Source organism: Sporobolomyces salmoneus (assembly GCF_050403485.1).
Source record: "Sporobolomyces salmoneus JCM6883 DNA, S_salmoneus_JCM6883_v1_ctg20, whole genome shotgun sequence".
Classification (NCBI taxonomy): Eukaryota; Fungi; Basidiomycota; class Microbotryomycetes; order Sporidiobolales; family Sporidiobolaceae; genus Sporobolomyces; species Sporobolomyces salmoneus.
The window spans coordinates 257,396-270,724 of record NW_027481143.1 but is presented as its reverse complement, the minus strand read 5'-3'; the positions used below and the strand labels follow the sequence as shown (position 1 = coordinate 270,724).

The 13,329-nt window shown below is 51.2% G+C and overlaps 5 protein-coding genes across 5 annotated transcripts; 3 read left to right on the top strand and 2 right to left on the bottom strand.

Annotated features, from left to right (window-relative positions):
• Positions 1–920: 920 nt before the first annotated feature.
• Positions 921–1,595, top strand: JCM6883_006508 (uncharacterized protein; the record flags this gene model as incomplete). The annotated part of the gene is made up of 1 exon (XM_076631887.1): positions 921–1,595. The coding sequence occupies one exon, from the start codon at positions 921–923 to the stop codon at positions 1,593–1,595; it is 675 nt and encodes a 224-aa protein (XP_076488223.1).
• A 237-nt stretch (positions 1,596–1,832) lies between these two features.
• On the bottom strand, positions 1,833–4,970 carry PMT4 (dolichyl-phosphate-mannose-protein mannosyltransferase; the record flags this gene model as incomplete). Its single annotated transcript, XM_076631886.1, has 12 exons — positions 1,833–1,847; positions 1,918–2,303; positions 2,361–2,690; positions 2,750–3,226; positions 3,306–3,419; positions 3,483–3,666; positions 3,728–3,890; positions 3,953–4,061; positions 4,129–4,355; positions 4,416–4,493; positions 4,567–4,685; positions 4,761–4,970. 12 exons carry the CDS (start codon positions 4,968–4,970, stop codon positions 1,833–1,835), a joined length of 2,412 nt encoding a protein of 803 aa, XP_076488222.1.
• A 181-nt stretch (positions 4,971–5,151) lies between these two features.
• ERG13 (hydroxymethylglutaryl-CoA synthase) lies at positions 5,152–7,066 on the top strand (the record flags this gene model as incomplete). The annotated part of the gene is made up of 6 exons (XM_076631885.1): positions 5,152–5,242; positions 5,377–5,532; positions 5,670–6,020; positions 6,094–6,347; positions 6,417–6,839; positions 6,902–7,066. The coding sequence occupies 6 exons, from the start codon at positions 5,152–5,154 to the stop codon at positions 7,064–7,066; spliced, it is 1,440 nt and encodes a 479-aa protein (XP_076488221.1).
• A 476-nt stretch (positions 7,067–7,542) lies between these two features.
• Positions 7,543–10,013, bottom strand: GYP8 (GTPase-activating protein GYP8; the record flags this gene model as incomplete). The annotated part of the gene is made up of 6 exons (XM_076631884.1): positions 7,543–8,871; positions 8,967–9,165; positions 9,224–9,351; positions 9,415–9,521; positions 9,583–9,719; positions 9,784–10,013. 6 exons carry the CDS (start codon positions 10,011–10,013, stop codon positions 7,543–7,545), a joined length of 2,130 nt encoding a protein of 709 aa, XP_076488220.1.
• A 93-nt stretch (positions 10,014–10,106) lies between these two features.
• Positions 10,107–13,292, top strand: JCM6883_006504 (uncharacterized protein; the record flags this gene model as incomplete). The annotated part of the gene is made up of 12 exons (XM_076631883.1): positions 10,107–10,196; positions 10,265–10,405; positions 10,463–11,004; positions 11,064–11,121; positions 11,182–11,369; positions 11,434–11,663; positions 11,726–11,933; positions 11,995–12,471; positions 12,535–12,613; positions 12,678–12,809; positions 12,873–13,205; positions 13,266–13,292. The coding sequence occupies 12 exons, from the start codon at positions 10,107–10,109 to the stop codon at positions 13,290–13,292; spliced, it is 2,505 nt and encodes an 834-aa protein (XP_076488219.1).
• Between the last annotated feature and the right edge of the window lie 37 nt (positions 13,293–13,329).

Sequence of the window (13,329 nt, the reverse complement as noted above, 5' to 3'; positions counted from 1 at the left end):
TCTCGCTCTCGAGCTTCGGTAGGTTCTGCGCGCGCGAGACGGTACAGAGGGCGCAGGGACGAAGCGACGGCAGAGCGCCGAAAGTTCGATGTCCGCAGAGCGGAACTCCTACCAACAGAGTCGAGGTCTCTCCTTTTCTTCCTTCTCTTCACTTCCGAGTCCCAACCTTATATCGGTCACCTGCAAGCGTCACAGAGCAAGTCAAGTAACGAGTTTCGAAAGGATAGATCGGGCACAAGGACAAGGCCAAATGTAAGCCCTATTCTGCTTGATCTCCCTTCTCTTCTCCCTTCTCCACTTGGGGCGTGAGACAGTGAACCATGACAAGACCACTAATCTTGCCCCTGCACAGCTAAATCTAGCTACTCCGATATGCCATTGTCGAAGTCACAGTTCGATCGACAGCCTTTCACGCAACGTGATCTCTACTCTCTCTGTCTCGTCTCCAGGAGGATCAACGCTTTCGCCACTCCCTTACTCTATCGAATCGTCCGCCTCGAGGTCGGAGCGTCCCGGTTCGTTCCGAGGCGAAAATTTGACGATCCTCACTTCAGCAAAGGTCTCTGCACTGAGCAAAAGGTCCACGACTGTTTCTTTCGAACCTTGCACGAGAAACCCGAACTCGCTCAACACCTTCGTTCCCTCGGATTGGCGCTCAACATTGGAGAAGGGAGTCTCGATTATTGGGAAGTTGTCACGTTGCTCGAAGACTGCACGAACCTCCGACATATCGAAATCTCGGGCGGCGCGACGTTCCCGAAATCAGTCTTCGAGGCTGTCCCACGTAGTATAGAGTCCTTCAGGTTCCGGGTATACGTCAATGGGTACTCTGTTGCCGACTGCGTGAATCGGTTCCCGAACGTCCGGACTTTCGACCTCGACCTCTTCCCCTTCCATGTTCCAACAGAAGAACAGACAGAATGCTTCTCCCGCCCAACCTCCGTTTCCTTAAGCTCCCTGACCCTCTCAGCTCCGGGAGTTCGACCTCAGTCGCCAAACGAATCCTGGACCTCGTCATTGATCAGAAACCTCTCCTCACTCGACTGAAACTTTACAGCTGCCACCTCGAGAAGCTGAAATTCGTCCCCTCCTCGTCACTCAAACAGCTCAAACTACTCGAGCTTGACCACGGGTGGAATTCCATGGTCCCGTATGTCGTCCACCCAGACTTGCAAGATCTACTGCCGAGATGCACTTCACTCGAAATGTTCGTCGTACACGACAATGCGTTGAATTTTGACCCACTCTTCGACTCTTTACCTGCCTCCCTGTCGAAACTTGATCTCGGTAGGAGCCCTTTTGACGCAGATCGACTCGTCCACTACATCGCAAACTGTGATCCAAACCTCAAACGAATCGAACTGGATCGCATCGGATCAAGCTCAAACCTCCATAGACAATACAGGGAGGATGAGGAAACCTGGGCCCATCGAAGATGGAACGAGAAGAAGGAGGAGGACGTTGAAATCGCATGCGACTCGAGATCGATTGAGTGTTACTGGAAAGGGGATTGCACCGAATCGGGCCAGAGAACTTGGACAATGTCGTGGAAAGAGCGTGTAGAGGTAGAGGAGGAGACTGAAGAAACTGGATGAAGAGAGAAGGGGAAAAGAAGATCGAGTCCCTGCTAAACAAATTTGTTTGCCTTTCTGTTTTCTCATTTGATGTCTGAAAACTACCGTCCTTCGCGTCGCCGTCGCTCGAATCTTGAAGACTCAGTTCCGTACGTTCGGAAGCAGAGAAGGGAGAAAGCAATGAGGTTTGCACAGACCACCAAGGCGACGAGACGCAATAAATCTAGGAGTATAGGGGTAAAGTCACATGGCAAAGGATCATTTCGCGTAATGCTGCCAGCCCATTCAAACGAGTCAGTCTTCCGATTCGCTACTCCCATCGACAGTAAGAAAAGAAACTCACCAGAGTCCAGCTCGATAAAATTCTCCTATAATTCACTTGATCCGCCGTTAACCCAGGGGTTCCATACGTCAAAGGTTTGAGAAATTGGAAATTCGCCAATAGTAATCCGACGACGACGAACAAGGCGATGTACATTGCTTTTCCGACGTGAGCTTTTTGTCGAGGTCTTCGACGAGTCGAGACCCCGGCGATTGAAACGGGATAGTTGAGGGTGTCGCCGCAGAAGAGGAAATGGAAAACGACCCCGACGATGAGACACGAGAGAACGTGAGCGGGGAGGTAGTGGTGGAGGAAGAGTTGACGGGACATCGTGAAGAAGGGGAGGTAGTGATATAGCCAGGCGATTAAGAAGAATCCTCCAGTGTTGTACAGTCGATTCCGAACAGCTGAGGGAGAGCGGTATCAGCGAAAGGGAGGCGAAAGAGAAAGAAAAGAAAACATACGAGTCGGAATCGGAGTTAGCCCACGTCTCTTCGCCAATTGATCCGCACCCAATACTCCGACGAATACCGAAATCGCCATCACACAGATCCACCATCCCACGACGTTCCCAATCAAGTAAACTTGTTCCCGATCGTCGTTCTTCCCCGTCCAGAAACTGATCCCACTCAACAAGAACGGCCAATTGATCGGTCCCGTCGCGTAAGGGTGAGAATCGGTCAATCCAGCGTTGTGTTGAAGCATCGCGATTTGAAGTTCGAAGAATTTACGGAGGAAGGACATTTTCGAGGGTTTGCGAGGTTCTTTCTTCGGTCGATGGATGTCCGTCACGTCTGCGAACGAGACGAGTCAGTCAGGTCGCCCGAAACTCGAGAGGGTCCAGTGAGCTTACTCGGGTCCCTAATGATCTCATCGACGACCCAATAAGTCGTCCGATCCTTCAAATTCTTATTCCCGTTAATCTCCTGCTGTTTGAACGCCCAATCCGGTAGAACTGGATCCGTATGAGTCCACATCGCGACTCTCGTCGGGATATGAATCAACTGGAAATGACTCGATTTCGTCATCCATTGTTGTCCGTCGTGAGCGTCGTCGATATTGATCTCGAAATGAGTATCTAATTCCTTTTGTTGACGTTCTTCTTCGTTCGCTGCCGTTCCATCCCAGGTCGTGAATTCAGTGTTGGTCGCCAGGGTCGGACAAGCGACGTCGTGAGTCAGAAGAGTCGTGTTCGTGAGGATGTGTCGGAATGTAACGACGTCGTGATGTCGAACGACTCGACCTCTGCCGTTCAGAGGGAGTTCTTTCGTAGGCTCGACGATCCAGTGATTGTTCGTGTCGTTGAAAGGATATCCAGTCACTTGTTGACCTGTTCATGGCAAGACGAAACCTGTTCAATTCGCAGTTCTGCGGTTGACGAGAGAGAGAGAGGAGAACGAGACACTGACCAGCTGAAGAGATTCGTCCATCGTCATATTTGAGAGGGTATCGATCAGGGTGAGAATGTAAGAAAGCTTTAGTATTCTTGTGTTGAATCGTGATCGTGTCGTAATACCGGATTTCTGTACAGGATGGTGCTCCAGTCAGTGCATTCAGCATAGCGTCTGACAAGAAGGACCACGTACCTTCAGCCAAAGCAGTCAAGGGACTATCCTCGAGAGTTTGCTGGAACGCTGGACTCATGAACTCGTCCCCAGTTCCCGATTTCGATAAAACGGCGAAATGAACCCAGAACCAGAAGAGGTAGACGATCGCGGGTACGACGATCAAGCCGAATACTCGAGCGAGGAAGTGCTTCGCTACGTGTTCCTATTGAGCGAAAACTGATCAGCGACGAGAGAGGGAGAGGAGGAAACGGAGGCGGACGCACGATCGAATGACCACGTTTGATATCGAGGAGGTTCCACAGATCGACTACTACGGCAGTTCCGACGGCGAGGAACGCGAATAGTCCAACCATTTTGCACGAGATCGTGAGGGAAAGGAAAACTCCCGTGAGGAGCATCCAAGTCCACCAGGGTTTCGTGAACTCGCTGCATCATCAAATAATGTTAGCCTAAAGTTTACTGGGTAGGTGGGAGTGGGTCCAGCGCACGAGTAACGAAGCTTGTAGAATCGAGTGTAAGCGTAAAACGCCAAACACATGAATAAAACGAGTGGAGCATCAAGCAGAATCAAACGAGTTTGCGTGATATGCGCATTATCTATCCTCTCACAATACCCTCCATCAGTACTCTCCACCTCTCAAGCGAAACTGAGGGATAAACGCACCGAATAGCACCAAACTCGCACTCAATAACCCAACCAATCTCGGATACCCACTCTCCCTCATAATCGCATACATAACACTCGGTACGAGACTCCCCATCAACGCAGGGAGGGTCCGGAGACCGATGTAAGGGACTTTGTTGTCGATGTAGGATTCTCCAATGTTTTCGAATTCGAAATGTCCGTCGTAACCGATCACCCAACCTGCGAATGCGAGCAACAGCTTCGCTCTAGAGGGCAAAATAGGATGAGTACGAGGAGCAAGTCAGAGGAGAGAAGGATGAACGTACAGAGGAGGATGAACGTCGAAAAAGAATTCTCTTCGAAGGTAATAACTCGCGAATTTCCCGAAGTGTACCTCATCGAATCTGCACGCGCACGACAACAGGAGATTATCAGCTTCGAGTCGACGCAGAGAGAAGCGAGGAAGGATAGGCTTACACGACGGAAGCAGGATAATCTATTCGATGAAAGCGAAATGCGGCACCGAGGAGAAAGATGCCAAAGATGATGAGATATTCCGTCTTGCTCGTGCTTGACGGTAGCTCATCTTCGTACCCCTGAGGACACAAGAGAGAGCGGGATCAGTAGTGTGGGGAGAGTAGAGAGGAGAGAGATGTGTTCGATGAACTTACTCGGTCTAATAAGTACCCAGGTTTCGAAGCGGAAGAAGTGGTTGGTATAGATTCGTAATCATCTGATCTCTTGTCTAATCTCGGATCTGATAGAGTAGTCGAAGGGAGTGGTACTGGAGGAGGAAGATCTTCGGGAGAGGGAGGAGATGAATTGGAAGTCGGAGGTTTACGATGGAGTAACCTCTCGTTTGAAGGGAGGGTCGACTGCATAGCCGCAAAGTCCGCTCGAACGAGCTTCGAACTGCGTGAATAGAGTGATCGTACGAGGAGATGGATGGATTCAGAAAGACGTGTTCGCCGCGATTGATCTTTTTCTAGCTTCTCTCCTTCTCCTCTCTCTAGACCGCTCTTATCGACCCTCTACACGGATACAGAACTTCGTCAGTCAATCATGGTCGCGTCTAACGGTACTTCGTCATCTTCCACGCGTATCGCTCCCTTCTCTCCCAACCCAACTGAGCGACCTCAAAACGTTGGTATCCGTGCGTCTATTCCCTCCTACTATCCCCTGAAGCGTTCATTCACTGACTACTAGCCTACCCACCTCCTCAAACGCGTCTCCCTTCGACTTGTGAACTTTCCCCCAACAATTTCTCCCACTCTTCCTACTCGACAGACGCTATCGACCTCTACTTCCCTCACCGATGCATCGATGAATCTGATCTCGAAAGGTTCGATGGTGTATCTGCGGGCAAATACACGATCGGTCTCGGACAAGAAAAGATGGCATTCTGTGATGACCGCGAGGATATCAACTCGTTCCTCTTGACTGGCAAGTCTGCCCTTCTCTTTCTGTGCCGCGATACGTTCGAGATTGGCGGCGCATGGGCTAGACAAGGGAAAGGGGAATTTGCGCGCGGAAAATGAAAATTGATCGAACGATCTAACTCAAACACCCTCTTTCCACAGTCACCAAATCTCTTCTCGAGAAGTACCAAATCCCTACCGACTCTATCGGTCGTATCGATGTCGGAACCGAAACCCTCATTGACAAATCTAAATCGGTCAAGACTCTATTGATGGATCTCTTCCCCGGCAACTCTGATATCGAAGGTATCGATTCGAAGAACGCTTGCTACGGCGGAACTGCCGCTCTCTTCAATGCCTGCAACTGGATCGAGTCGAGCTCGTGGGACGGAAGGTACGCTTTGGTCGTCGCTGGAGATATCGCGATTTACGCCGAAGGAGGTGCACGACCAGTCGGTGGTGCTGGTGCAGTTGCCATGCTCGTCGGTCCTAACGCTCCTCTAGCTCTCGAACGTGAGTTCACTCGCTTTTTCTTAGCAAGAAGTAACGAGAAACTGATGATTCATGCGGTTTTCGATTCATTCAGCCGTTCACGGTTCGCACATGCAAAACGTTTACGACTTCTACAAACCCCACCTCTCTTCCGAATACCCCGAAGTCGACGGACCTCTCACCCAAACCTGCTACCCTTCCGCTCTCGAGAACTCTTACGATCACTTCCGCGCGAAGGAGGCTCGAAGAATCGGTGGACAAGTTTCCGATGTCAACCTCGATCAATTCGATTTCTTCGCGTTCCACTCTCCTTATGGAAAACTCGTTCAAAAGGGTTACGCTCGTCTCGTGAGTTTTACTCCTGCAAACTCACTCGATGACAACTCCAACTAATCGAAACCTTTCTCGCGTCTGCAGCTCTACAACGATTTCCTTTCGAACCCTAAAGCCGAGAAGTTCTCTACCATCCCTTCCGACTTCGCTTCCCTCGACCGCCAAAAGACTCTCCTCAACAAAGAAATCGAAAAGGCCTTCACCACTCTCTCCTCCGCCGACTTCAAGGCGAAAGTTGGACCCTCGACTCTCACCTCGAAGAAACTCGGAAACATGTACACCGCATCTCTCTACGGTGCCCTCGCTTCGTTGCTGTACAACGTCGAATCCGAAAAACTACAAGACAAGCGAATTGCGATGTACTCGTACGGTTCGGGATTGGCGGCTACTTTCTTCTCGATCAGGGTTAAGGGCTCGACGGAGGAGATTCAGAAACAATTGAACTTAGAGGAGAGGCTCTCGAAGAACCAGGTTAGAAGTTGTGAGGAATACATCAAGGCTCTCGAGGTAAGTGCCGGCCCATCATCAGCTACTGTAAATGGCTGTTGATTTCGGACGTCTCCTTGCAGCACCGAGAACACAAGCACAACATTTCCGACTACACTCCTTCAGGTTCTATCGAAGATATCGCCGAGGGAACTTTCTACCTTGCTCACTGCGATAGCAAACACCGACGAGTCTACAAAATCCGAGGACAAGAAGACAAGGAGGTTGTCGAGAACGGTTCCAACTAAAACCCCCATTGCCGTTTCTTCCATCTTACCTTTTTCAGTTCTTCCTCATTCTCTCTCTCTTAGTGTTTAATCTGTGGTTTCTTGCTTCTGGTCTCATTCTTCTCTCATCGGTACTTATTCACGCGAGCTCTTTATTCGGTTCATCTCCCTACAGTAGATCCTCTCTCTTCTCTCTATCTTTCGTCGTTTATTCTCCGCACTTCCCCAAAAAGCTTTCGCTCGAACCTATTCGGCGCGGATCTGTTCTTTTGCACCTCCTTTCTCTTCGCAAAGCCCTCTCTTTTCCTCTATTCACTCTTTGACCGATCTTACTACGAGCTTATCTCTTCTGAAAGAAAGCGAATTCTCTCTCGAGCTCACTTGGCGGGGACCCGAGACGATTGAGACAACAGATAAGAGGTATTTCACATAAAGTAAAACAGCAGAATGCCAACACGTACGCGAAAAAGGGTAAATATGAAAACCTGCGAGAAGAATTATAACTCTGTCGAACCTGCTCCTCCTCCCCTCGCCCAATCCTTCAATAGCTCTCCCGCTCCTTCTCCACTCAAAGTCGCCGGAGAAGCTGGAGGTGGTGGATTCACTCTAACCCCTGGCGCTCCTCCTCCTCCTCCCATCCCCGCCGTTCTCAACCCCAACCCTCCCGTACCCAATCTCGTCCCATAGACTCCATAAGCAACCGCCGTAGCTACCGCGACTCCGCCCACAACTAACCAACCATGTGGTCCTAGGTTGATCCGACCGTTGATCGCAGAAGAAGGATTCAGGGAAGATTTCCTTCGTTTCTGTCGTCGACTCTTCGTCGATTTCGATTCGTTCTGTGTCGTACCGACGAACTCGAACCCATCTTCTCCTTCATCTTCCTCGTCATCGTCTTCGTCGGCCTCGGAGGGAGATGGATCGGGTAACAGAGCTTCGAGTTTGACGATATCGAGTCCGGAACGACAGATCTCTTCAGCTTCTTGGTCGGAAAGGTTCCCGGCTATTGAAGCTTCGTACGTGAAGATACAACTGTTCGGTCCTAGGATCGTATCGGCGTTGATTGAAGACGAGGGAGAGGAAGAATCGACGGGGAGTTCTGTCGAATCGACGGTTGATACGGAGGAGGAAGGGTCTGTCGGAGGAGGGGAAGAGTGTTTTGTGAGGGGATAGGTTCTCCAGAGTTGCAAAGCTGATTGAATCAAATCTTCGACGAGAACGGTTCGAGGTTGAGGACGATCAAACTCGTCGTTTCCCGGTGATGGAGGCCGAGGAGGTGATTCTCGAGGGGCAATTGGAGGTGAGGAACGATCTTCGACGGGCTGGGGGAAGGGGGAGAGTCCTGGATTGTCGATATCGGGATCAGAGAGCATTGAATCGTCCAATGCGTTGACGTCGGAATCGAAAGAAGAGAACGAGAACCGATCTGCTCGATTCACTTTCCGTCGCTGCCGTAAGCCTGAAGGACCCGATTCGAGTGCAGACGAGGAAGGGGAAGCTTCGGAAAGAGAGATGAGGGATTCTGAGACGTCGAGAGTCGAGGAAGAGTCGATCGAGGTGAGTTGAGAGGAGGATAGATCGGAGGTTGAATGAGATGGAGACGAGAACAGAGCTTCGCTTTCTGCTTCTGACCGGTAGTCTTCTCCTGAGGAATTCGGCTTTGCTGTCGTTGGCGAACTTGGAGTCGGAGGAGTCAAGGGTCGAGGCGGAACAGGCTCGGAGAGAACGAGATTCGGTAGTTGTGACAAAACGGAGTGAACCATAGCGGGATCGTTATCTTCTTGATCGAGACATTGAACCAAGTCCGCTTTCTTCGTGAGGAGGATCTGGTTTTCGTCCATTCGAAGTGAGCGCAATTCGTCAGAAAGGGAAGGAGCGCGAGCGCAATTCGTCAGAAAGGAAAGGAGCGCGTGGGACGTACCGCTACGACGAGATACGAGATCATTGCTGGATTGTGGGCGAGCAAGAAATCGAACAGTCGCGCGATGACTGCAACTTCGTACAGATCGTGACTGAACAACGTCAAAGCCCAAGATAAAGCGAAGAACGGCATCGATGCTGCCTGGTTGACGAGCGAGTACATGTCTGGATCGATCCGCTGGATCAGGCGATGCGCGAGTCTGCGAAATGAACGAAGGTCAATAACAAAGCTTCGAATCGAGAACCTCCTGGACTCACTTGAGGTACCCGAGTGTCGGCTCAAGTCCCGGACCCATACTATCTCGGATCCGATGCAGACTCATTTGCTCAGTCGCCGATGCGAGGAGCTCGTCATCGTCGAGCGTCAAGAGCAAAATCGAAACAATCTGTGCTCGACGCAGGACGAGTCAGCACTATGATCGCGGAGCTTGTAACGCAGACGGACTCACATCGTGATATCCCTGGAAGTACTGCAAGGCTGGATGCTTCCTCAGCACTGTCAGGATCGCTTTCTCGAGCCTCAATCGCAAAGCGTCTCGTTCATTCTCCGAAACATCTGAGCACGCGAACGTTCATCAGCGAAGGGGCTGAACGACAATGAACAGCTTCTAACTTGCTGCGAGGATAGTTGATCAAACTTCGAGCGATATCTAGCTGAACTTGACGTTCGTCTTCGCGCATGGCTAATTGATCCAGCGTCACTCTTTCTTCTGCTTTTCCTTTGCCCTTGACATCGCATCCGAGTAGTGCGGGCCTGTCAGCTCATAAGGAGAACTTAGCAGGCCGTTTGCAACCGACTGAGACTCGAGAGAACTGACCAAACAATCCTCCTCAGCTCGTCCGTCTCGTAGCCTCCAGTTTCGTTTGCCATCTCCCTCAGTTGTTCGACATCGCGTTGATCTACCGCCTGTCTGATCTTGTGCGTCCGGGATGTTGTTGCGGCGGAAGAAGACGATGAGACCAGGTGGGGCGAGGAGGGTCCCTCTTCCGCTGCTGCTGATTCCGTTGACTCGCTACGAGGTGGCACCGGATGCACTATCTGCGCCATCTTCCCCTCCCGAGAGATCGAGCTGAATGGTATATGTTCGACCTGAAATCTGGAAACTTTTGGCTTGATCGTCTGCTGTTGACTCAACTCATCATGATTACACGATCCAAGGCAGGAAGCACACAGCTGTCTGCAATAGATTGGGCGAACGCGGTTTTGAGTCTTCCCTCGTCTTCGAAAGCGGTGAGTCGCGGTTTCTCAATTGATGATATCTTCTTGCACGCTCAACGGACCTTTGTGAACGTCTGCAGAGCACAGTCAGACCTTCGGATCTACCTGCTACGCCGGAGACGCTCGCGAACGCATGGTGCGAGTCGCTCAAGAACGAATCAACGTCGGAAGAAACTCAGAAACTCGTTCTGAGGGCTCTTCGCGTCTCTCGACTCTCTGAGGTACGTTTTCTCTCGCTGACGGAAGAGATTGAAGTACACTGACGCCTCTCCGTTCAGTCGCATGAGCTCATCCTCGAGACCGTCTCGCCGTTGCTCCTCTCGAGTTCGCCTTCGATTCGTTTGCAAGCGGCCGGCGCTCTTCTACAATACACGAGCATCTCTACCTCCGAAGAGCTCGAGAGAAATGAAGTCAATATCATCAAAACGATCCGTCGAACCCTCGCGCCAATCCGACTCACGATACATTCTTCTCCTTCCTCGACGAGTCGGTTCGTTTCGACTTGCTTTCGTATCCTCAGCACGGTCATCTCAAAGGTGTCACCGCTCAATTCCGATCTCATCGAATCCGTCGTCTCCCTCCTGGCGCACTGGGTGTATCACGGTCCTTCGAGCGCGGGAACGTCGAGCCCCGGTCCAGCTCGGGGTCGAAAAACAACTGTCGATTCGAACCAACTGACAGCGGGAGTCATCAGCGCCTTCGCGCAGGCTTCGATCACGCCGAAGAAACGACACCCGGCAGCTGCGTCGTCGCGGACAGCGAGCAGTGACAGGGAGGGAGCGTCGGGATCGGAAAGTGAGGACGCGAAAAAAGATAACAGGTGAGCTCAACGCTTCACGGGTCAGCCTAGATGTACTGACGTTAACTTCGACCTGTCAGAATGGAGTCGGCGCAGATTCGACTCGATGCTCTGACTTGTCTTCGGTCTCTCGCAAGAGTGAGCACTCTTTCCCGCGTTGACCTGATATCTCGAGATCTGACTTTCTCCCGATCGCAGAACAACAATAAAGGTCTTCAAGTTCACTGGCAACATTTCGTCTCCGACTCGCCTTATCTCAGAAACCGATCAACGCTCATGACTCTGGTCGAGAGTGATCCAATTCTCGAAGTTCGTATTCAAGCCTGTCAGACGCTCGAAGCTATGCTCGAAGGGTCGACAGCCTACCTGTCTATTGCACAAGATCGGTAAGCTTAGAGCCGCTTCTACTCGTCGGCGTCGCTGATGCTGATCATCGTCGAGCTTTTCTAGACCTGCGAAAGCTTCTTTCACTTCCCTTTCAACCAGAGTCGGCGAGATCGTCGGTGAACTTCACCTTTCTCTCACATCACTCCTCGACAAACCGGTCGGCCAGGGTTCGGTCCCCCTTCGACTCGCGATTCTGTCCCTCACAGAACGTCTTGCGACTTGCTCGCCTTATGGCAGGATGAAACGATCACTTGCGAACCCTCTAGCGAGAGCGGTCAGCAAGGAACTCATCAGTCCAATTACGTCTTGCTACTCACCGCTCATTCGCTTATAGCTAATTGTCGAGCTTGTGTAGAGGAACCGAGCGTCGTCAAAGCCTCTTTGTCCGCGTTGACGGCTATCATCAAGCGCTACCATTCGACCTCAAGCAAGCAGCATTTCGACTGGGAACTCCTCGACGAGTTTTCGCGACTCTCGAAGTGGACCCAATTTGAAGAACAAGTAGAAATCACGTTTTGTGATTACCTCGTGGCAATCCTCCGCGCCCGTCCCGATCGCGAAGTGTAAGCGTACGAACTGAGATACACTTTGCTCGAGGTGACACTGACCTCTTGAGAGCGACAGGTTCACGATCGTTAGCTATTTGTCTGCGAACTTCGCGACATGTTCGCCTTCAGTCCAAGTCGCAAGGATCAAAGCCATTACCGCCTTCTTACCTCCGATGTCGCCTTTTAGCGAGGCTGGATCCCAACCTGGCCGTTTCTTCGGCCTTTCGTTCCTCTGGCCAACCTTTAGAACGGCTCTCAAATCGCCTCATCCAAAAACCCGAGCTCTCGCCTGTTCCGCCCTCTCCCATCCTTCTCTTCGTTCTCATCCGGACTGTAAACCTTTAAATTGGGCGAAGCACTTGGTGGATGACCCCGAAAACGAAGTTGCGTCAGCTGCTCGTCGAGTTTTGGGTCTTCTCCTTCGAGACTCGGAAGAAAATTCAACGGCAGCGCACATCGAAGCAATTGAGGAGTTAACCAGTTACTTCATGGATGGTAAGGACGAAGACGTCTGGTGGGCAATGGCGAACGCTTGCGACGAGTTGACCGCACAGTGAGTCTAATCGCCTTTTCGCGAGCGCGAAACTTGCAGTCTTTGACCTTTTATCTGTTACAGAGATGCCGACAAGGTAGACATTGAGCTCTTACACGATCGTTGCTCTAGCGTCTTGTGGTCTCCGGAATCTACTGAAGCGGTGAGCGCTGCCCTACTCTCTTTCCTGACGAGCGATTCGACCTGAACTTGCGATTTCGATGCAGGTCTACACAAGCTGTTTGAGGATACTCGGATCGATCCTTCGCATCAACGCAGCGGAGTTTGACCCTGAGGACTCTGCCATTGCAGAGATTTTGGACGATCTAACCGAAGCTCTCGATAAAAAATCTGCGAAGGTGCATTGTTCTCTCGAATCCCACCTTAGCTCGCAAGTCACTGACGATATAGCTTGCCATCAGCTACGCTGGAACGTGTGTACCGCGTTGAGTACCGCACTTTCCGCCTTCAATCCTCGAATCCTTGCGACCTCTTCATTTACCGAATTGTTCAACCGAATTATCCAACTCCTTCGCGAGGACCCTAGTTACAAAGTTCGGAGTCACGCAGTAACAACGCTCTCAAACACTAGCGCGATCGTGGAAAAGCACCAGTTCCTGAAGGAGGTCGATGAGCTGAATCTCGAGAAAGTCAAGGAGGCGGCAGTAGACACGAAGAAGGATCTCGAGGACCAGATTGAGGCGGGGAAAGTACAACAGAAGGAGCGTAACCAGGTCGACATGTTAATCAAAAAGGTGAGAGTTGCTCTCTCTGACGGTTTCGAGAAGTTAGTCACTGACGCCGTTCGCTCGCAGCTCGATACTCTCCTAACTCCGTCTTAATGCTCTCGTGTATGACGCCCTGACGAAGAAACAGAAA